The sequence below is a fragment of the Platalea leucorodia genome, assembly GCF_965183815.1.
Source record: "Platalea leucorodia genome assembly, chromosome: 6".
Classification (NCBI taxonomy): domain Eukaryota; kingdom Metazoa; phylum Chordata; class Aves; order Pelecaniformes; family Threskiornithidae; genus Platalea; species Platalea leucorodia.
Window position 1 is genome coordinate 28,550,595 of NC_138828.1, and position 22,021 is coordinate 28,572,615.

The 22,021-nt window shown below is 42.4% G+C and overlaps 1 protein-coding gene across 5 annotated transcripts in view; it reads right to left on the reverse strand.

Annotated features, from left to right (window-relative positions):
- SEC24B (SEC24 homolog B, COPII coat complex component) overlaps positions 1-4,195 on the reverse strand; it is a 47,457-nt gene extending 43,262 nt beyond the window's left edge. For 3 of the 5 annotated variants that reach the window (XM_082315652.1, XM_082315655.1, XM_082315651.1), the window contains exon 1: positions 3,901-4,195. In XM_082315652.1, the coding sequence (XP_082171778.1) occupies positions 3,901-4,024 (124 nt within the window). In that variant the 5' untranslated portion in view covers positions 4,025-4,195. Of the gene's footprint in view, positions 1-2,504; positions 2,605-3,339; positions 3,420-3,900 lie in introns of those variants that run through there. The other 2 variants (XM_082315654.1, XM_082315653.1) reach the window with 2 other exon arrangements.
- Between the last annotated feature and the right edge of the window lie 17,826 nt (positions 4,196-22,021).

The window sequence follows — 22,021 nt, forward strand, 5'->3', positions numbered from 1 at the left end:
TGCTTTAGGCAGTTACGTCACTTAAGAGGGCAAGAAAAGATGTTTTCTCTGAAGAGTTTGTGCATTTTTTATACTAAAATATGCCAAATAAACTAACTGAGCAGGTATAATCTAGAACCTGGTTTAGGAGCACCTGACTTCTGAATAAAAGGTTGCATATCAAATCATCTACTATAATGTCTTGCAGTATCTAGCTCTGGTTTAAAAACACACAGCATAAATAAAGACAGATTAAATTACCAATAGAAGACATCAGTCTCTACATTATAGAAAGCCCGAGTCATCTTCATTCACATTTTTAAGTAGAAACATCTATAAGTTTAAAATTATACATGAGCACACAAGAGTATAAATTCTGTGAAGACCTAAGACACACACACCTGACATCAAAAAAAAAAATATTTTTGATTTCAAACTCCCAGTCCTTTAAAAGCAAGTCTTACAATTACAGATGAAAGATTATTCCCATTATCTGAAGTGAGTTTTTTGTCCATTTGATTATAAAGAATGTGAGTAGAAAGTAATTTTTGTACTGCAATTAGTAACTGAAGCTACTAATGATGACTAGATAATTGGACAGTTTTCAATACTGGAAATCTGGGTACATCTTCACTGTCATTTTGAAACCTGATTAATTGCACAATCTGTCCTGATGTCTCAGGAACTCTACCTTCCTCCCAAAACGCCTGACAAATCTCTCAAAAAAAACTCCACAAGAGGAGTTGAAAACTTTAGCTGCACACAGAAGGTGTACTGCTAAAATGCCACCTCTATAATGAAAGCAGTGAACCTCTCCTTGTACAGACAAATTATTACTTTATGTTATAACGTATAACTGCACAGACATTAATAGGTGAACCCCCAAAACCTCATCACTTTTTAAGGGGGTGAAAAGCAACCACAAAAAAAAAAGCGCAGGGCTACGCTATACCACTATGTGAATTAGTAAAGCTTTGCTTGCTAGTGTCGTGTTTGTTTGGGTTTTATGTCCATGCATTCTCTCACTTGAACAATTTAGCCATCTGCCACGTACCCTACCTACATGTAGTCTACGTACCCTACAACACCAACTTCCTTTCTAGCCAAGAACACCTGTTAGTTTTCTGTGACTTTTAACATCCCTTTACCCACCCCCAGAGAAGACTCACCGCAGCTCCCTCACGTGTCCCTTATGGGATGGACAGGGGGCAGCACTACTGTCCCCTGCGCACTGCCGGCAAACAAGTCAGCAAACCAAGCCACTGCTGAGCTCTCGCAACAGCTCAGTCATGGAATTAATGTCTATCTAGCTCCTTCATTTGTTAGCACTGAAGTCCTCCATTGCTACTGGAAAAATACATCCTCTTTTAGTACTGATTTAACAAGCAACATTTTATTATGCTGAAATTAGGAAACAGGTCATTTTCCATTTAGATACAAAGCCACCTGTAAGACTACTACAATAAAAGCTTCTCGAACTTGCAAGACTTTATTCAGAAGCATTGTATTTTAAAGCCCCAGACTTATGAACAACATCCCAAACACGGGCTTTTTTTTTTTTTTTTTTTTTAAAAAAAAACACACTTAATTTCAGTATAGGATCAAACTGACAGCACTGTAAGAAGAAAAAAAAACACAAACAAGAAGTTACTTAAAAAAAAAACAACCAAACCCAAACCTAAATTATACTGAAACTAAAGTCTCCAAGGGTCCCAAATGGACTTGGTCATTGAACCGGGCAAAATTTATTAATAAACAAAGCTATACATCCTTTTTAGTATCACTGTACATGCAACAGGTTGCTTGCTTTCTGCAAAAAACAGCCCCTCTTAAATCAGAGACCAGTAGCTTCAAAGTTTTACTTGAAAAATCTACATTTTATGAAATAAAAACACAGAGCACTCTAAACATCTGAAAGGATGCACTAGTGTTTTCTTTCAGCGAATACAGAAATAGCTGTATTCACTTAACTATCTTACATTTAAACTCCATTATACTGATGTAAAACTAAATTTCAAAAGCAATGACAATCCTCTTTGTGAAATTTAGGACAGAATAGAAAAAATTATCAGAGAGAATAGAAGTTTCCAGTACAGTCGTCTTCTGTTACTATTCCCCTCTACTCCCCCTCCTATTACAGTTTAAAAATGAAGCCTCAAATCCTGTGTTACAACTTCAGAAGATTAGTACTAAGACAGATACACTAATCTAAAAATTCTGGAATGCTATTGCTAAATGACAAATTCAGAGTTCTCGCCTACAAATCATCAAATACACACCATTGTAAGATATTTTAAGGAACACGGAAGCCAGAGTTAAGTTGAATAGTTAGCAAATTATACAATAAAAAAATCAAGACTATTACTGGACAGTGTATAAATTTCTCAGAATTAAAGATAAAGTGTTTCACAGAAAATAAATGGTCTACTACAAGGTTTTAAACAAGCTGTTTTTAAGAATATTAGCAGCAATACAGAGTTAATTAACTAAAATAACAAACAGTAATGATGGCTCTTTAAAATTACCGTTTCGTTCAGTTAAAAACACGAGGAGAATGTATGATGTCAGTTTCTATCGTTTCTGTGAAACACACTTCCAGGTTATTGATGCTGTAGTAGCTGTGCCCTGATAATGACATGGTTTTTATTAAAAGCCATATAAGTCGGCATTTTCTGAATAATTTTGACAAAACTCAGCATTACAATACTAAAGTTTGGACACGTCTGAGGCATTAGTATCTCCCTAAAAGCTACCACTTAATTACTTTCCTTTTCATTCACTTCAGTGACTTTTGCATTATTTGCAAAGTGACTCAAGACCTACTTTATAGGCATGTAAGTGCTTATTGCCTAACTACCCCTTTGGCCACGAGAAATATTCATGAGTAAAAAATTTCATAGGTCGTTACCCTGCATACTGATCTGTGCAGAAAAAACGCCTGTGCACATAATAGCCTGACTACAAAATAAAGAGCGTAACAGTAGAAGCTAAAACTCTATGCAAGCAAGAGGCCCCATTTAGATATCAAACCATCATTAGGTGGGGACGAAGATCATACAGGCATTCTGAAAAGTTAACAAGGTGTATTAATAAAGAACTTATTTTATAGCACACGAATTTAACAATGAGGAACTGCACGCTAATTATTTTAGTTCACAGTAGTTAGCCTCAACACCTCTCCATCTGAAAAGCAAGGCAGCATTTTGTGACTCTAAACTATTTTCCCTTTGTTTTTCAGTGACCCACATCTCACTAGCGCAATCTTGTTTATTCACCTCAAAACCCAAGACCCAGTTGTGTGAGCGCCTACCCACCTACTACTTTTAAGTTCACAAGCAGTTACGAAGTAAGTACTCTCACCTACAATACGCGGTTTTCTGCCCGTGCTCACGCACGACTGCCAGGGCCGAGGCCTGGAGGTGCCTTGGCCTCCAGAGCATTCCCCAAACGCCACGAAGCAAGGGCCACAACACCCAGCAGATCCAAACTCGGGAGGAGAGAAGGCAGCGGATACCCCCTCCCTCGCTCCTTCAGCGAGGCTGGGAGAGGCTGCGCCTTCTGAAAAGTTAACTCCGCACGTAGCGGCGGGGGCCCGGGGCGGGACGCGCCTCTCCCAAGCGGCTCCGGCGGGTTCTGCTGTCCTTCGGAGAAAGGGCTTCGTTCCCTGCCAGCCCCGCCGCGGCCCGCCGGGCCCTCCGCCGGGCCCGCGCCCCCGCCGCCCCCCACAGCGGCCGCCTCGGCGCCCCGCACCTCCCGCCATCCCGGCAGGAGGGAAAAGCCAGCGGCCCCCCCCGGGCCCCCAGCACCCGCAGGGCCCCCTGCGAGGGAGCAGCACGGCTCGCCCCGGGGACCCTGCGGCGGGCCTCTCCCCGCCGCCGCGGCCGCCAGCGCTAGGCCCCGCGCAGGCCGCCGGCCCCTCACCGTTCTGGTAGCGAGGCGCGCCGCTCTGAGGGGCCGCGGCCTCCCGGGAGGCGCCGGGCCCGCCCGGGTAAACGGCGGCGGCGGCACCGGCGGGCCGTGGCGGCAGCCCGGCGGGCGCGGACATGGCTTCTCGCAGCGCTTCCTCCCTCCGGCCCGCTCCTCCTCCTCCTTCTTCTCCACCCCGATGGCAGCCGGGAGTCGAGGGTCGCCAAGGGACGGGGCGCAACGGGCGAGAGGCCGCGGCCGCCCCACGGGAGCGGGGAGGGCAGGAGCGCGCAGGCCGGCCCGAGCGCCGCTCCCGCCGCCGCGGCCCTGCGGCCGTTAACGCCGCCGCCCACAGCGCCCCCTGGCGGCGCCTCCGCGGCGGGAGGGAGGCCGGGCGCCCCGCCTCCCGCCGCCCGCCCGGGCCTCCGTTCCCGCCGGCGGCCCCGCTGGGCCCCGCGCACCCCGGGGCGGTGATGGCCGGCCCCGCTCCGTGCGGGAGCGGCCTGTGTGGCAGGGAGAAGCGGTGCGGCGGCGCCCGGCCCGGCCCGGCCCGGCCCGCTTAGTCGGCGGGTGACGGGGGCCGCATGCCCCATCTGTAGCCCAGTGGGTGTGGGCGGACAGGCCCGGGGGAAGGGGTGGTGTGAGGCTACGCATACACCTCCCATCATTTTGCCTAGTGGAGGCTTTTCTGTCTGTACAGATAGTATATGCTATCTATATCTTAGGAACATATGTACCCTGGGACACATAGAGGTCGTGTATATGCTCTGCGCGGGGGAGAAAAGGCCTCTCAAGGTGAGGTGAGATGAGGTGAAGTGACAACTTTCCTGCTGTAATTATATACAGACAGAAAAGCCTCAATGAGGCAGGGTGAGCTGAGGCAAGGCTTCTCTTTCTGTATTAGGAGTGCACGCTGTGTATTCTCTCTCTATATAGTGTGTATATACTATATAGACAGAAAGGCCTTGACAAGGAAGAGCGAGGTGAGAGAAGGCAAGACTTGTCAGTCTTTATACAGAATATATACTATGTATTCTCTAAACAGGAAGTGTTGGTGAGGCTCCCCTGTTGGTTACTGCTGGCGAAGGATCTCCATTCAATTTAGCACTTTCTGCAGTCAATCACACACTAAACCATATGAATTTTGACTGTTTGTGTGTCTGTCTCTACCACCTATCTATCATCTGTCATTCACTCAGACACTATTCAACACTGAATTCATTGCTCAGGTTCTTTTATTAATTATGTACAGAAGTTGAAAGCACAGTCATGCATACTGGTGATCGTATTGTCAAGACCAAGTCCAACAACACTGAGTCACCTTTACTTGTTACATATATTGGACCAGTTCCTTCCCTGTTTGTATGCTGTTTTGCCTACTGGTTATTATGCATGTCTGTCATTAAATATTTTAATACTTTTTTAATTACTTTGCCTGTATGCTAAGCATATGGTCCAGCTCTAACTGTTACTGTTATTTGTTCGAAGCATGCAGGGCATCTTTAAATATTGGAGGAGCTGACTGTATTATAAAGTTTCTCAGCCTTCACACCCTATCAAACTACGTAGATGTGTCTTGCACAGGCCTCCATTAGTTCTTTGATAGACTGTAGATCCATATTTGAAAGAAATAGTTTCTTCTCCATGTCCTAATAAGCTAGGGCAAGAAATAATGAGCTCAAAATGCAGCAAAGTTCAGGTGAGCTATTAAGAAAAAAACATTATCTTAAGCTAATAGAGGACTAGGTGACAAGGGAATGGTGTGACGTTGCCATAATTGAAGGACTCTTAACAGGGGTTTCACAAACGTTGAGAGTCAGAGTGTCATCCAGCTTTGGTGCAAGTGATCTCCTGAAGTCCCTCCCAGGGCTATATTGTGATAGGGTTAACAAATTCCACTGTTAAAGCTGTTTTTCCTTCTTTGTAACCCATTCTCCAATCCCACACAAAGTACTTGTGCGAAAAGAATGCATGACAGCAAAATAATTCAGAAATATGGACAACCAGTTGGTTTGTCTTTTCATTCTCAGTGCCATTCTAGAAGGTGCATGAATGCTTCCTTTTACTATGACTATCTTTTGTCACAGCTTGCAACACATGAATCTGTGTTTTGACAAAGATTTCCCTTTCCAAAGTCTTGTTTCTCTAACTCCTTGTACTGTGAAACCGTAAATATATCCTATATCACAATCTGTGAAAATTACACATGCATTTAAGCTCAAGCACAAGGGAACATATATCATTGTGCTAAAAGCAAGAAAAGGCAACTAGGAATTTTCCCATTGCTTTGAATGCTTTTACAAAACCTTTTACACAGCTTAATTATTTTATACAAACAACAATTACACTGTGGTTAAACCCATTCATTCCTAGGAAATTCAGATGTGTTGGCAGCTAGAACATAAGCCCCAAATGGAAATCCACCGTAAACTCAAATCCATTAATTTTGTTTTCCTCATTTATAATGAATCTGAACGCATTAGCAAGAAATGAGTATTAATGTCTGCTGTTTATGCTATCATGCAATAAAGAACACATGAGCTGGCTCACCTAGGCCATTGCTTCCACATAGTCTAGCTACAAGCTTACAGGTGTAACAAATTCTTTGGCTGGTTGGTGAGGCTTAATTACTAATAGATTTATTTTGACCTTTGGTGCAGGAAGTTTTGCAATGACACAAGTTCCCTCTGTCATCTGGGTTTGGGGGAGCAAAACATGAAAGTGTATCTCTTTACCCGTAATATGATAAAAGGGGCATTAAATGTCCAGACCTAGAGAGCAAAAGTTATTTTTGCAAGGAGGAAAATCCGGGAGCAAAATCATTATAAACCGAGTTAGAAATAGCTTTGAGCTTTAACATAACTAAGCCAAGTCTATTGCACTTTGCCATGCATTTCAGAAGGAGAATGCCAAAATTAGGTGCTTTTATAATCTCCATCAACAAAATACAGCTGTGGGTCACCCTAGCTCACTAATAAATTTCTAATTTTTCTCCTGCTTTTCTTACAGGAAGTGGGCCACTTCAGTGCAAAGCAATAAGTTTCATGTTTTCACAATCACAAGTCCCAAATTGTGTTAACATCATTATATTTGGGTAAGTTGCCTGTAGTCACTGTAGTGCGATTGCTTTCCAGAATGAGGAAGGCAAATCAAGACTTTTGATGTCACTATAAAGTGTGTCTCTGCTTGGGTGACCTCTGCATCTGACTGAAGGATAAATCCCTGTATCTGCTGGGTGAGATCTGCGCTATACTTCATTTGCAGCTGGCTAATTAGTAGAAGAGGCCCCAGGGTAGTCATGCTCCATTTTAAACAAAAATCTTTCAAAGATCTAAAACCTAACAGAGAAAGAGAAATCAGTTGTGATGCAGCTCAGCTTTCTTCCACACGTACAGGTTTACTTTCCATGCAGTTTATTTTCTTTGTTATCCAGGTAACTCCAGAGGAGTTTGTCTCAGCAATGAGCAGGGCTTCCGTTTGTCCACCTGAAGCACTTGGCATGTATTCAGGTTGGGTACACAAGACTGAACTGTGCTTAGTTTTCTTGTTTGTTTTTTTTTTCTCCTTTCTTTTTTTCTGGGGTATTTACACCTGTAATGGAAAAGGCTCAGAAAGCAGCAGGATCTGCCTGGCTGTGGTTTCACGAGCTCTAAGGGAAACCTTCCACATGCATATTCTATACGGACATCATATTTACCAGTCCTTATGCAGATTATAGGATAAAGGGGACTGTCACTGCCATTGACAGCCTGATGGTAGCGATCCAGCCACCTTTGACTACCCTGGCATCAACAACAGTCTAATTGTCATCAACCTAGGGTAGCTGTAGTGATGTAAGAGAATGATTTAGCTCTTCTCTGGACCAAGGTGAAGAGCTCTGCTAACTGCTACAGCTGATAGTTGCTGGATGTAGCTAATCATTGTGGCCTCTGTATTTGAGACTGAAAGTCAGAGTAGTTGTTCCATCTTGTAACCCCTAATGATGGGTCTTGTCCCTGTTCACCGTCTAGTCTATAATTTCTGTGATACCTCTTCAAATCTGGAAATATGACATAAATTCTTACTTAAGTGGATACTCCTGATTGGCAGTTATGCCTGGTAAGCCCCTTGAGTATGCAGTGTAGATAAACATGTATATCTATATCTAGACTTGTAATACTCTTGGGTGGTTTCATCAGCTGCGAACTTCAGTCTACGGCATTAGTACTTAGAAATCACCAGGCAAGCTATGACTAAGGAAGAACCTCAGCTATATCCAGAGATCTAAATATTTTCATGAAATTGTGTTCAAAGAGAAACTCCAGCCACAAGCTTTCACGTGACCTTAGAGGACAGCTAAACAAAAGCGAGAGTGTCTGGGGAATTTTTGCAGCTGGTGTGCCACATCCCAGTTGTAGAAGCATAGCGATGCCGTGATCCAAACAGGCCGAACTTAAGCTCGTGAAACCTTTTCAGTTTTCAGCTATTAAAGTTTTATGTTTTCCCAGTAATTTTTATAAGACCTGTAAAACTAATAAACCCCTAAAAGATCTATTAGTCTCTGGCAGTTTGGTATTTTATAGGTTTTCCATTAAGACGGAACAATGACTCATCTGAAGCACCGGAGCTCCCTTCTTCCTCCTGTGGCTCCAGATGTGCCGCTTGCCCCCAAAGCAAAGCTTGCTATTACTTCCAAAAGAGAAATGTGCTGCAAATATGGGAACTTGTGTCTAAAAATAGTTTCTCAATTTTTCCGGATGTCTACGTCACTGGTCCCCACTGTATCTTCACATGAGCGGTAAGAAACCCACAGACCCAAACCCAAAGACACAGTTCCTCCCCTACATTATGTGACTGCACAGGCTCCACTATTTGTGTACACCATAGGTCCCGAGGAGCTGAGTCACATGGTAATACCCTTGCCTTCAAAGGCTTTCTCATGTGAATGACGGCAATGAGATAGGCTCATGTGAACTGTAGATCAAACCACCCAAAACTAAAATAGAAGATAATTAAAACATTGAAGCACAATCAGAACTTGAAAGTACCATGCTGTGGATTAGCAGCTTAATGCCGTAAACCTCAAGGACTTTGCCGTAACGCTTTGGAAACTCTGGTTTTCTGTGTACATTTGAAACAGCATAAGAAGCTGAAATTGCCTCTGTCCTTATCTGAAGAGACTGCTGCCCTCTGAAACTAATTGAAAAATTCCTCTCACAAGGTGTTTTGGCAATATTTGGAAAGCTTGTCACGTCAATTAAATATTACGGACTCTTGCTGACCAGGGCCAGATTCTGCACTGACTGCCTTGTCCTCTTCAGTGGGACCAACTCTGGAGAAGGCACATGAAGCTCCACACTGGTAGGAAAACTACTCAAAAGCATCACATAAAGTGACACATTCTCCCTTTACAGCCATATAGTCCTAGTACCCCATCAAGTACTACTTATTTAAGGCCAGATTTTTTAATGAGTAGCAGTGCATTGTTTTCAGCTGAGGGAACGTGGAGAGTGCTTTTCGCTGGGCGGAAGAATAAATAAATATAATTAAAGAAAAAGCTTACAGATTGTGAGAGCGGAAGGTGATTCATATAACATTATATGCATGAAAAAATTAAACAGTAATGCTCAGTTTCATTTTCAAGCACAAGCTAAGTAGCAGCATTCATGGAGAAAGACATGTTTATTTGAAATCTTTTCAGATGTATAAACCGCCCATCTAAAAAATCCTTTTGTGTTTATAGTTCTTCTGGCAGCCTTAATGGTCTCAATCTTACTTGGAGCTTTCAAAACTGTGGCTTTTTACCTCTCTGTAGCTTCTTCCCAGCAGTTGCCTCCTAATTTAATTTCATTTTTCCTAGTGGGTGAATTCACCTTTTATTTTTACACCACTGACTTCTGTTGAAATAAGTGTGGCACTATAATTTCAAATTCTCCTCACCAGGAAGCAGTGGAGTGAGCACCTCTGTTTAGCACCTCTTTTGCTAAGACTGCAACATTTACTATCCCACCATGTAAAGTTATAAAAATAACAATAAGAGTCAGTGACTTCCTTTCAGTAATAAAGTGCCTACATCTAAATATTTTTCTAACATAGAATGTAAATGTTCAGACGCAAAGATCAACTTACTTTTGGTGTGATGCTTTTGCTTTAAAAAGAAGTGAAAATAGGTCTGCCATCTTATTTTTTAAAAGCAGCTCGTGCCATGTGGTTTCACATTGTACTGGAAATAGTGCAGATGCAGATCACACCTGCAAGGACAAAGGGGAAGCGTTTTGTTTACAAAAGAACAAGTAGCACAATCTGTGGCATTGTTTTATGAGGCAAACTATTTTTCTGTAGATGCTTGCTATGACTTGGGACGAAGAGACATCGCTGCTCCTTAGCCTATAGTGAGAGGCATCTCTGTTTTTTCTCCTCCTTTGACCTCTACCTAATTGCTGTCATTGTAACTGAGATCCCAGTTTGGGGTCGGTTCTAGAAGTAGATGAACATTTGCTGACAAATTATTTACTACCTGCAAAGAAAGCAGCTCTGTCCTGACACCATTTGGACATGTGATGCAGTATTTTCAGTTTCAAAAATACTTTCTTTAGCACTTTTGACTGTTGTAGGATGCAAAATAAGGAAAGGTGATGAAAGGACTGGTAGCACCTGAAATGCAACTAAATGATTCATATTGGGTTCAGCTCCCATCACCCTTCTTTTTCTCCTTGATGTCAAAAAGCTTTTTGTTTTCATATCAGGCTGACCCAAACGATCTGTTTGTTTATTTTCATTTTGGCCAGAAGATCAAACCAGCCATTTTCTTATATTCCTTTTAGTATTTAAACAAGTCTTCTGCTTCGGAAACGTGTGCCCAAAGTTAATCATCTGTTTAAGTGCCTTCTAGATGAAGGATGTTAAGCATATGTCTAAGTGTGTTCCTGTGTAGTTTCCGAGGGCAAAATACTGCCAGAAAAATCGACTGGACAAGCCCCATTCCCCCAGTTTGCGTGTTCCTAAGAGTGGGGATTACACTGGTAGAAGATAAATTAACCCGATGTGATCTGAGGTCTCTGAAACTGGGAGCACTCACACAGTCACCCCTGGAAGTCTGGAGTTGTTCAGGAAGCAGCGAATGCCGTCATGCGACAGTGTTTTTTCTTTCCCGCTCTGAGCTAGACTTGAACAGGGCAATTGGGGTTAAACTTAGCCTTCCTGTACAAACTTTCATGCTGTTAACTTCCTATAGCTCTGATGACTTCTGTTGCTCTTGCACAGTATTTGCTTTTTATACACCAGGGTTGTGTCACAGGACCAAGACCTTTACATGTGGGGTGGAGAAAGCAGAGAAATGAGGGACCTCTTTTCCCATCTCCTTGGAGACCTGTGAGTAGCTGAGAAACCTGTGCTCAAGGATTTTATTTTACTATTCCCCAAGTAAACGCATTCATGAAGAGAGCTGGAAAAGCACAGGGGGGACCATAAATAACTTGCCCCCTGAGAATAGCAGCAGGCATTCACATTTCCCAGCTGCAAGAGCCGTAACCAAGAAGCATTCTGCTAGCTTTGGACATGAATCTATCCCCAGGATTCACATTTAATGTGCTGAGGTCATTAGTTCTTAAGGATTTCAATTAGAAAAAGCACTGATTTTCAACAAATGCCAGGGAATAATACTCAACTTTCTAAAAAAATCATTAATTTTTAAAAGTTGGTCATTTATATTCAGATTTTAAAAAAATAATGTGGGATTTATTGAATTTTTTGATTTTTTTTTTTCCCCATTAGCATATAGCATGTCAGAAGCAGTGTACTATATGGCAGCATTACTGGCAATCAAGTAACAGGAGAACCGGTAGGATGGCCCATATTTGAAATAATATTTGAACTGAAGCAACATCGCTGGTGCTACTGGTTATTAATAGTATATAGGGGCTTTTACTTGCCTAGTTCGACAGGTTGCACAATAGTTCAGAGAAAACTGATTGCTCTGCAATCTCTGCAGCAGCTTCCTCCCGCTTCATAAAGCCCCCGGAGATAATCCCACTCCCTTTGTGCTGCAGTAACTTCTTTGGGCTTTGAGGAAAAAGAAGAGAATCAGTTTAGATTTAGATGGGATTTTCCTACCTAGGAGAATACGATACAGGTTAACAGAGGAGGGTTTTTTTGGGGGCGAGAGAGGTAGAGAGAACAGAGAGCGCTGCAGGTCCTGGGCTTCAAGATGACATCAATGCTTAAACACTTCAGACTGAAGACATATGCAGTTATTTTCAGGATTTTTTTGAATTCTACCTATTACAGAGCACCAACATCCAGTCTTCTTGGGGATTTGATCCCCTAGCTCTTCAAGTGTACTTAATCTTTGTGGGTGCAATGAAAATAGTGTTTTCTCTGCCTTTTCTACTTTGCAGTGGAAACACTCTACATTTTTTCCCCAAATACTGTTCATCTGCTAAACTTTTCAATATTAATCTGGCAAAAAAGGGAACATTTAAATGTAAACGGTGAATTGTTTGAGGTTCACGTATTTGGCTCTTATTGTCTGGCCAATGACTCTAAACTGTGTTGTTTTTCCAGGCTGCAAGACCCTTGAGACAGGGCCTGTGTCTCCCTCCGGGCATTGTAATGTCAATCACACAGAGAGTGCTCAATAAATAAATAATGCTGGTTTTGTTACTGCTCTATGATGTTTCCCTTGCCAGAGAAATTACACTGGAGCAGAGATCAAAACCCATATGAAACAAAAAAAGTACCCTGATTTATCTACACAGAGGACAGGAAACTGTGCAAGAGTGCACTCCTGTACAAGTTCAATGTTACTTCTTTGCTTCTTTTTTTACCGCTGGAGATTGAACACTTGATCTGTTTTAACATTCTTCAGCAGGCTTCAGAAAAAAAAATACTGAAGCTCCAAACAGTTGCAAATTGGGGTAATGCAAGCATGGATATAATGACCAGGATTAGGAATGAATTCAGTAGGCAGGTTCCTTTCCAAGTAATGGACTTGACTTGATTCAGGAAAGTCCCGAAACATGTGCCTGACATTTAATCTTGACTTCAAGAGGAGCTAAGCGGGTGCTTAAGCTGCCCTGAATAGCGACCCTCTCTTGAATGTGGGCTTTTTGTGCTGTGCCCAGCAGCGGCAATGGCCAAAGGGAATGCAGTGGGTGTCCAGCGGCCCAGAGGATTACGCCCATCCTGTGGGTGTTGAAAACACTGTACTTGGTTCTGCGCACCCTGACGAGCCCAGCTCCAGCCTGCTAGCTACAGGTTAGAGCTGAAATGTTAACAGCGTCTATAATCTCTCTGCTGCATTTAGCATATTGAAATCCTATGCATCTCTCTAACCTTTCTACGGAAAGTACTGAAGCATTCCCCCAGTTCTTTGTAAATCCTTGCCTATCTGGCAACTATCCACAGTACTTCTATAACTTCATGCAAGCACTTCTCTTTTTCCAGGTAAAGCAGAGAATAAATTATTCACTATGAGCTGCTTAGAAAGTAAGTAGACACCTTTTTCATTTAAGCTGATAAAAGTGAGGAATTCGGTAGTGTTCCCCTGGTATAAATTAGCGCAAAATTAGACCTGATATCTGATTCGAGCCTTGGAGAAACTCTTCCCACAAAGGAGCCTTGGACAGGGCCGTTGGGCAAAGCCCACCCTGCCCCTCTCGGCAGCCGGTGGGAAGGGTTATGCCCCTCACGTTGCCAGATCCTTCTGTAACTCAGGGGCCAGCCCTCACTTCAGCAAAGGTAAATACTGCTGTGCAGCATTAGGACCGATACCTGATCCTGATTTCTGTTATTGCACAAGCAGATGGCAATGCAGGGAAACGGTGGGAAACACAAATTCCCGTGAGCAGAGGCAGCGTGGCCACTAGGAGATGCTGCTGTACGCGGAATCCACCCAGCGCCACGGAAGACAAAAAGGAAGGAAGAAATACTTCAATCCAGGCTGAGCCATGGCACTTTTTTCTTTTTTTTAGGCATTTAGAGGGGAAATTTGAGACAGAAATATGTACAAGACTGTTGTGTTGAGTGAAACAGTAACTCACAGTTTGCAGTAATTTGGGAGGACTACTTTAGCGCTTAAAAAAAGGCATTGCCTTTTAGTTTGATATAAATTACTAACCCAGGAATTTACTTCTCTGATCTAGAATATTGACTTCTGGGATTTGGGTAACAAAAAGACCTGTGTTTCTGTATGTGGAAGGGTTTATCCCTCTTGATAATATGAATTAAACATACACCGAAAAAAACTTCCAGGATAAAATGAAATTAAAATTCAGGGATGTAATTAAACAGAGAAATTAGAAATACGCCTGGGAACTCAAGTAAGGGGATTTTCTATGTCTAGGCAGAAACCCGATAGTTTTAATGGTGATTCCAGTTCGAAATTAAGGTGTTGGAAAAGCTTTTGCTGGAGCTGTGTTGAAGGACTTCCAAAAATATGAAGATTAACTGAAAACTCCATTTATGTGTTTATATTTGCTTGTCGCTGTAGCAAAACTCCAGCTGCTGTGTAGCTTTATTACCCTCTGCAGTGACTGGGAATGCTGTGAGTGCTTGCGCTGTTCATTTGCCATTAGATAGTATTGTCTTCTGCTGGCTTATGATGATTGCTGCCATAAAATGAAGAATGTGAAAATTAGTAAAACAATGTCAAATTTGTATTGTCCTTTGGCAACATAAATGGCTATTCATCCACAGGGAGCCCACTTATCACTAGCGATCTTTTCTCTGTGCCTTTCTTGACATGTTCACTCAACTCTGGGAATTTTTGTGCAGGCTTTTTTGTTTTGTTTAGTTTTGCTCAGGGCTCTTTGAGGGGTGGATGGGAGAAGGGATACTTTTTAGAAGTATTTTGGACATATAAGTTCTCTTGCCCCCATTTCATAGACTAAGGCTAACGTCTTCATACTTGTGTGTTTATTTTTAGATACACTATTTCCATATTTAGTAAATGCAGTTCTCAGCCTTGCAGAAAAAGAGGCCATTTATTCGGATATCTAAATGCATAGATTTAAAAGTCCAGAATAGTGTATAAGTAAGTAGCTCGATTCCCAGTCAGACTCAACTCTCTGTGCATATATGGCCCCCCCCTTATAGATATACTATATTGTGCACCTAAAGCAAATGTGCATTCTTTAAGGTGCCATTTTAGGGAAAATATACTCCTCAGCCACCGCCTCCACGCAGCTTCCATCACTGCTGCTGCCATTTTTGCAACCAGCTCCCACTTGTTGCCTCTGCTGAAGGCAGGCATGGCAGCTACCGTCTGGCGGCTGCAGCAACGGGAAGCAAGGCATCGGTCCATGGTAAAACCAGCAGCACGAGAGGTAGGAGTGGGATGTGGGAAGTGGGGGTCTGAGGTCCCAAGGAAGATGGAAATCGATGTGGTAAAGGGGACACATGCGCTGCATGATACATTTGATACTTTTGCGTGGGTCAGTGGTAATCAGGTGTTATGGCACAATTCCAGGTCAGCCTTGCCAATAAGCCAACTGTAATTCTGTGGGGCTTTGCAGGGAGAAGACAGGGAGATAAATATACACTGAAAGGATAAAGTAACTGTTTAAATTTAATTGGCTAAGCTGAAAAACTTGTTCTTGGTCAGAAAGCCTATGCTGATAAGCCCTAAGCTTCCGGGAAAAGTATGTCTTGTAGAACAGGGAGCATAATGAGAAACAGTTTAATCTTTGCTATTTCTATTCTATACGGCTTGCAAATATTCCTTGTGTCAGAAGTGTACTTGTGAGTCTTCCAAGCATTCTTATGTGCCATAGAAATATTTCCTTTTTTTCTTTCTCTAAGAAACTGGTTGGAAGATTGTGCTGTTTTCTTCCACCGTTCCACTGGCAGGACGCAGCCAGAGCGTTTGCCATCAAAACTTGATCCTGGGTTATATCAGTTTCTGGTTGCTTTTTGGGGGGAAGGAGGGGGATGATCTTAAGATCCGTATATGCTTTGGAAACAGATGGGAGACTAGGCCCTGCTACAGGCAGCACAAAGTCTACTTTAGGCACAAGTCACTGATATTACTTTACCATAAAGTGGGTGCAGATGTTATTGGTGAGCAGAGGAACATTGGAAGCCTTTCAAAGGAAACACATTTAAGGAGGGATTTGAAGGAGGAAGTGGCGGGAGCTTTGCACGTGAGAGGTTATGATGAAATGTTTAGACTTGATCCGTAAATGACAGGACAACATTCAGAACAGTCTCACCAAGCAAATCATAGGATATTTGATCTGCTGGTGTCAAGCCTGAAAAGTCCCTTGGCTGCTTGTGAGCATTTCACAGTGAATTCTTACAAAAGTTACTCTTAAATGTGTGCCCTCCTTTGGAAGGAGGATTAACAGTGCTCCTAGGAGTATCAAAATGGGAGACATACTCAGCTGGACAAGAATCTTGATTAACCAGTCTACAGTCACAGAGAGTGAGAAGGAAACTAAAGATAGTGGTTGATGCCAACGCTGCTCTTCTTGCAGAGAAGCCCACTGTTATATGAAGCTTTTTGTACGAAATTAATTTCAAAGCTAGAATTGGGGAAATGGAAGCCTCTTTAAGGTGCAGATGATGGTTTTTCAGTGCTCATCAGAGCAATCAGGAACTTCTTGGAGCTGAGTTTGGACACTTTTCCTTTGCCTGGTAGGAGAATGCCAGCACTACCTTAACCTTTCTAGAAAGTACATCTTTCCCTAGTGATTAATTTGCAAAAGAAAAATGCACAGACTGATTGAAGGAATGAAATACAATTTAAGAGGAAGGAAGGAATTAGGACAGTTAACTGGAGGTTCTGGTCAAATCCATTCTTCCCAGTTCTCCCATTCTCCGCTGTTTACTTTAACTGCACCCCACCACAAAATTCAGCTCAGTGTGTATGAATTTATAGAGGGTCTCTTCTCTTTTTTTAATACACAGATGTATCTAAACACATTTGCACAGGAAAAGGGGGAAGCTGGCCTTACAAATGCTTTTAACATTAATGGAAGCCCTGCCTCTCTGTCCTTGAGACTCTCCAGACGGGGGGCAGATCCTTGCCTCCTATCAGTTTTCTACTGACCACTCACCCAAGTGAGTTACTGCAGACTTATGCAAACAGGAGAACTGCAGAATTGGACCTTTTGGTTTTCTGCATGTACCCTGCTGTGTTGACGATTAGTCTTTTTAAAATCAAGCGAGATGAGATAAGAGCAGTAAGCTCTGCTAACACAGCCAAGCCGTGTATGGACTTTGGGTGATCCACTCCTCTTAAATCACTGCCTGATTCCTTCAATTACTCAAAAGCCAAACCCAGAAACTAATCTATCTATGGCCAAAGTATTTCTGTTCCTAAAAAAGCCAGACAGTGAGCTCCATATGCAGATTTGGGGCGCTTTTTGCTGTTATTATTTTAAGGTGATGTCTTCTGAGTAGCTGCCATTTCTCATTGCTGTCAGAGCAGACTAGTAGTTCAGACTGTTGCTGCTGGCACTGTGCCTTGTTGCAGAAATAGTTTATTTGTATAGGTTTCTGATTCTTCATATGTAGGAGACCTAATGCATTTTATTCATTCTTCTACTGGCTGAAGGTGGCCGGTTCTCATTCTCCTTTTATAGTCTGCATGTAGTTAACAGCTACCAACTGCTCTCATGGAATGAGGATGAGGGTTTGTAGTAATTCTCTCCTCTATTACCGCAAACAGCTCTCTGGGTCTGCGCCAGCTTCTTCAGTGCTACCCCACTGTGATCCCACCGCTTGTGTTTCAGATCCCTTGGTCTCTCCTTCGCTATCTAATTCCATGCACTTGCTCCCTGGCAAGGTCCCTCAACAACACGATACCGCAGGGAGTAGCTAACATCCTCCAGGCTAGGGTTTTTTAGGACGGGTTGAAAGAGGCTCTCCTATCTTGGCAGGCCGGCATCTAAAAAGTGGAAATGTTGGCAGCTTGCTCTTGGATTGGCCATTCTGCGGAAACTCGCTTCATCTCGCTCTTCATTTTTCTGCCTTTTACAGTCTCACGTGTACAGAGTTTTACTTCTTTTCTTGGTGGAATAGATTAAGAACTGTTGATTAGACAGAGACTGCATCACAGTTGGTTGAAAATCAAAGGTCAAGATTTTGAAAATGTTTAGGAAGATGAATAAGCAGCATGCTTCCTTCATAATTAAACCAGTGGCTGAGCCGCTGGAGCACAGAATGTATGTAATTTGGGCCATTTGTCTGCGTTCCCAAGTATGACCTTTTGAGCTAACTTTAGGTACTTCTGAAAAAAATCTTGGCCAACCGTCAACAACATAATCAACAAGAAGAGAAGTTAGTTGTAAGTAGACCACCCTGAAATAGTTCTGCTTTTGCTGGCAATTTATACCATTCCCCCCTGGATCTCTCCCTTGAGTGGAATATCCTGTTGGATTTATTGTGGCTTCACCACAAATATGGTAGCAAAGTCCCCTCTAAATTTTCTCATGAGGAAAGATTCAGCTGTGAATGAGGAAATAAGGTGTTACAGATAGCATACGGCTTGTTTATAAACTTTTCCTTGAAAGTAAATATCTTCCACCATCTTTGAGCCCTACTTTTTGGATTCTTTATCCTGCAGAACAGGCAAAGCTATTCTTAATGAATCAATAACATACATTTTGGCCTTGCACGGAGAAGTGGGAAGGCAGTGTATCTCGGTTGCAGTGGAAAGAAAAATATGCTTTTAGAGGATATGTAGACTTCTGTGTTACAGCTGGGAGCTGCTCACCTTCTTTTATGGAAGACAGAGGAGCACTGAATTCACCTAGCAAACCCACAGGGTGGCTTTTAGTACAGATGTTTCTGACACTTTAGAGCAGGGGTACTCAAATGGGGCACTCCGACGTGGGTGAGGATTTTAAGCACAGTTTGCCCAGACCTCACCGGGGTCTCAGACTGACATGTGGGAAATCTGTATTTATTGCCAGACCCTACAGGTCTCCCAGGAGGCAGCTGCAGTTCACTGCCTCAGTCCCCAGCTGTGGAGGTGACACGTGCTACTTTTCCAGGAACCAAACCTCAGTAAAACTAACCAGCTGGCCTTGAGCTCCTCTGTTTTGGAACTCTTCTTGTGGGTCAGCGTTAGGAATGTACCAATATTAGTTTCCCAGGGGCCATGAAGAGTTTTACCATTTTTTTAAATGGTGTTAGGTTTTTTTTTTTAGGTTTTACCATTTTTTGAAATGGTGTCAGATTGTATCCTGAAATGCAAATGTAAACTTGGCCTTCCACCAGGTTTAAAACAGCAGTAGACTATTTGCTTTTTGATGAGTGTCATGCAGAGGCATTAGTATTAAGTGCTGGGGGTATTATGTGGTCTTTCCTTTATTGCTGGATGGGAAGTCTATATTAAAGGGACCCGTGATGGAAAGGTTGAGAGTCAGACAACTGGCATTTGGTGCTGACACTAAAGTCATAACTAACGAGAACAAGCAGGTATACAAAGAAACCTATAATAAGTCCCATAATAATGGAGTTTAGCACTAGTATGGTGCATATTCATACATTATACCCCATGAGGCTCTAGTGCTGACATAACCACTCACAGCCAGAAAAAAATTCACTAGTAGGATGTGAGGAATTAGTTTCAGTACTGATAGAAATTGTACCTCAGGTGCAAAATGCTTAAAAAGGAGATGTATGTGGGAAAGCAGTGTTATTTGCACTAAATATTTTTACAGTAACGCATGTGAAAAAATAATAACTTTGTGCTCTAAGGATAGGTATGTCTAAAAAGAAAATCACTTAAGATATTGCCTTCAAATAAATTAGCCTCCCAGACCCATGTACAGCTTTTTTTGTTAGTTGCTTTTTAACTTTCTTCTAGTCTCTGATTAAGTAAGAATCCATTTTGGTGTCTTTTGCATTCACAAAATACCAAATCTGAACTTACTTCACCATTTCCATCTTTGTTTTGCTACTGATTTGCACCTTAGTTATAAGTAGCAAACCCATTTTTGTCACTGTTTATTTCCGTTCAGCTATTGTGGTGCATGTTGCAGGTTCCCACCACTCTTGCCACCCCACATGCAGAAACCAGACAACAATCTTTGCAGGAGTGCGCATCCCAGTGTAAAACATTTCTGCTAACGTGACTCAGGTGCATATGTCCATAAGAGAGCAGTGTAAAAGGAAGGGAAGGCATTCTGCTGGGTAATGGTTTTTGCTGGCTTGCTAAGTCTGTGGCGGTCTCTCACTTTGTTAAATTGTTGGCTGGTGTTTGAGCAGAATGCAAACTCATCATTCCAGAGGTTATGGGAGAATAAGAGGAAGCTGTATTGGCTCGTCGTGAAGAGTGGTGCAAGCAGCAGGGTGAACTATCAAGGCACAAACTTGTGTCAAGACAGTAGTCACGGTGGGCTGAGGCAGTATTTTAAATTCACTGTTGGCTACAGCTTATTGGAGAGCCTTGCTCCAAAGACTGAAAATACCAAAATGCCCCTGAATAACATGTACCTGGAGAAGAAGAAGTATTCAGAGTACTGGTCACTGTTGGGTTCAAGGACACAGTATTAGTAGGTTCTTGCTTCATTTTCTGGTATAGGCGGTTGCTCTCTTCAAGGCATTTCTGTTCATATTCCCTCTAGGACCACAATTTCCTCTTAAAGAAGGGTTACTGTCTGCAGAGTTTTAAATTTAAGCAAGAGCAAAATACATCAAAATTGTAGACCTCTTAGAAGGAGTTACCGATTGCTTACTTTCAGGGAGTTGCGCTCACTTAGAGCAGGTCTACGTTTGTTTTGTGAAGCTAGGAAAGAGATGGGTTTAGAGGTACTGTGTTTTGCTTCATTTCTTTCTAAAAGAGGTGACTTTTACCATCTTTAGATATGAATTTGGATGGAATAAATTCAATTCCTATCAAAATTAATTTAGGTTTCAATTTGTTATCTCATTCTTGCATTGAGAGTAAATCAGAGAAATGCATTAATCAGTATTAATTTTCTGTTTCCTAACACTATAGGTAGCTGTAACACAATAGTGGGACAATGACTGATTATTTCCCTGAAATTTCTTGAAATCCCAGGGCTGCACTGTAATCTTCTCAAGGTTTAACATGCATTTACTAACAGCATAAGTTCTAGCCACAAAGCATATGATTAAAAAGTGCTGAAAGAAATGTTGATATTTAATTTCCTTTACATTAGCAGTGGCATTCCAAAAAGAAATAAAATTTAAGAGTTCAGAAACTGAAAAAGCAAAAGGGAGACTTGGGGGAAAGCTTCAGTTCTCTACTGTGCGTTTGAGTTTACTTAAGGAAATGTGATTTACTTACGCATGTAGAGCAGGGAGGCAGCGGTACTTCTCTCTGCAGGATCATGCACTAATTGTGCCCAGTTCCTGGGCATGTCATTGCCAGAAGAGCTAGTGACAAACTCATTGTGTTGCTTTTCTCTGAATTCTCTCTCGTGGTCTGAAGCAGGCTTGGCCAAGCAATAGGCAATATGATATCCACATATGGTAGCCAAAGCAGTAAAACCCGATAGGAATGAGTTAATACAGTGTGAGTGAATAATGTAGGTGAAACTGAGGGCTCTGGTTTGTGATCCCTGTCAGATTTGGCAGTGGATGCTAAATCCTAGCTGCCCCAGCTGATTGTCCTGCCCATTTTTCAAGGTTCCTGCTTCTGTAGCAGAAGTGACAGAGCGGGAGATATACCTGCTCCTCAGCAGCAGTGCCCTGCTCAGTATTTTAACATAAACAAGAAACAGTGGTGCTTTAAGTTGATACATTGGGTTGTACACCGTGGCATCAGTGGAGCTGATGTGTTGCCTGCTATGCTGTCTCTGCCATTGGGGCAGCAACTTTTGACAAAGGGACAGAGAAGATTTGAGGGGCAACAAACTTTTTGGATGGCATTGCTATACATGCTGGGAATTGTGTACCGTGTTACTAAACTGGAAAACTGCAAACTGGTGGGAAGAGGAGGAATATGATTGCACAAACTTCCTATTAGTGATGTATTAGAATATTATAGCAGTCTTACGTTTTCACTAGGTTTCCTATTGTCTTCATCAGCTTTGAAAGTAGTTGTCCTGGTTTCAGCTGGGATAGAGTTAATTTTCTTCTTAGTAGCTGGTAGAGTGCTGTGTTTTGGATTTAGGATGAGAATAATGTTGATAAGACACTGATGTTTTGGTTCTTGCTGAGTAGAGTTTACACTAGTCAAGGA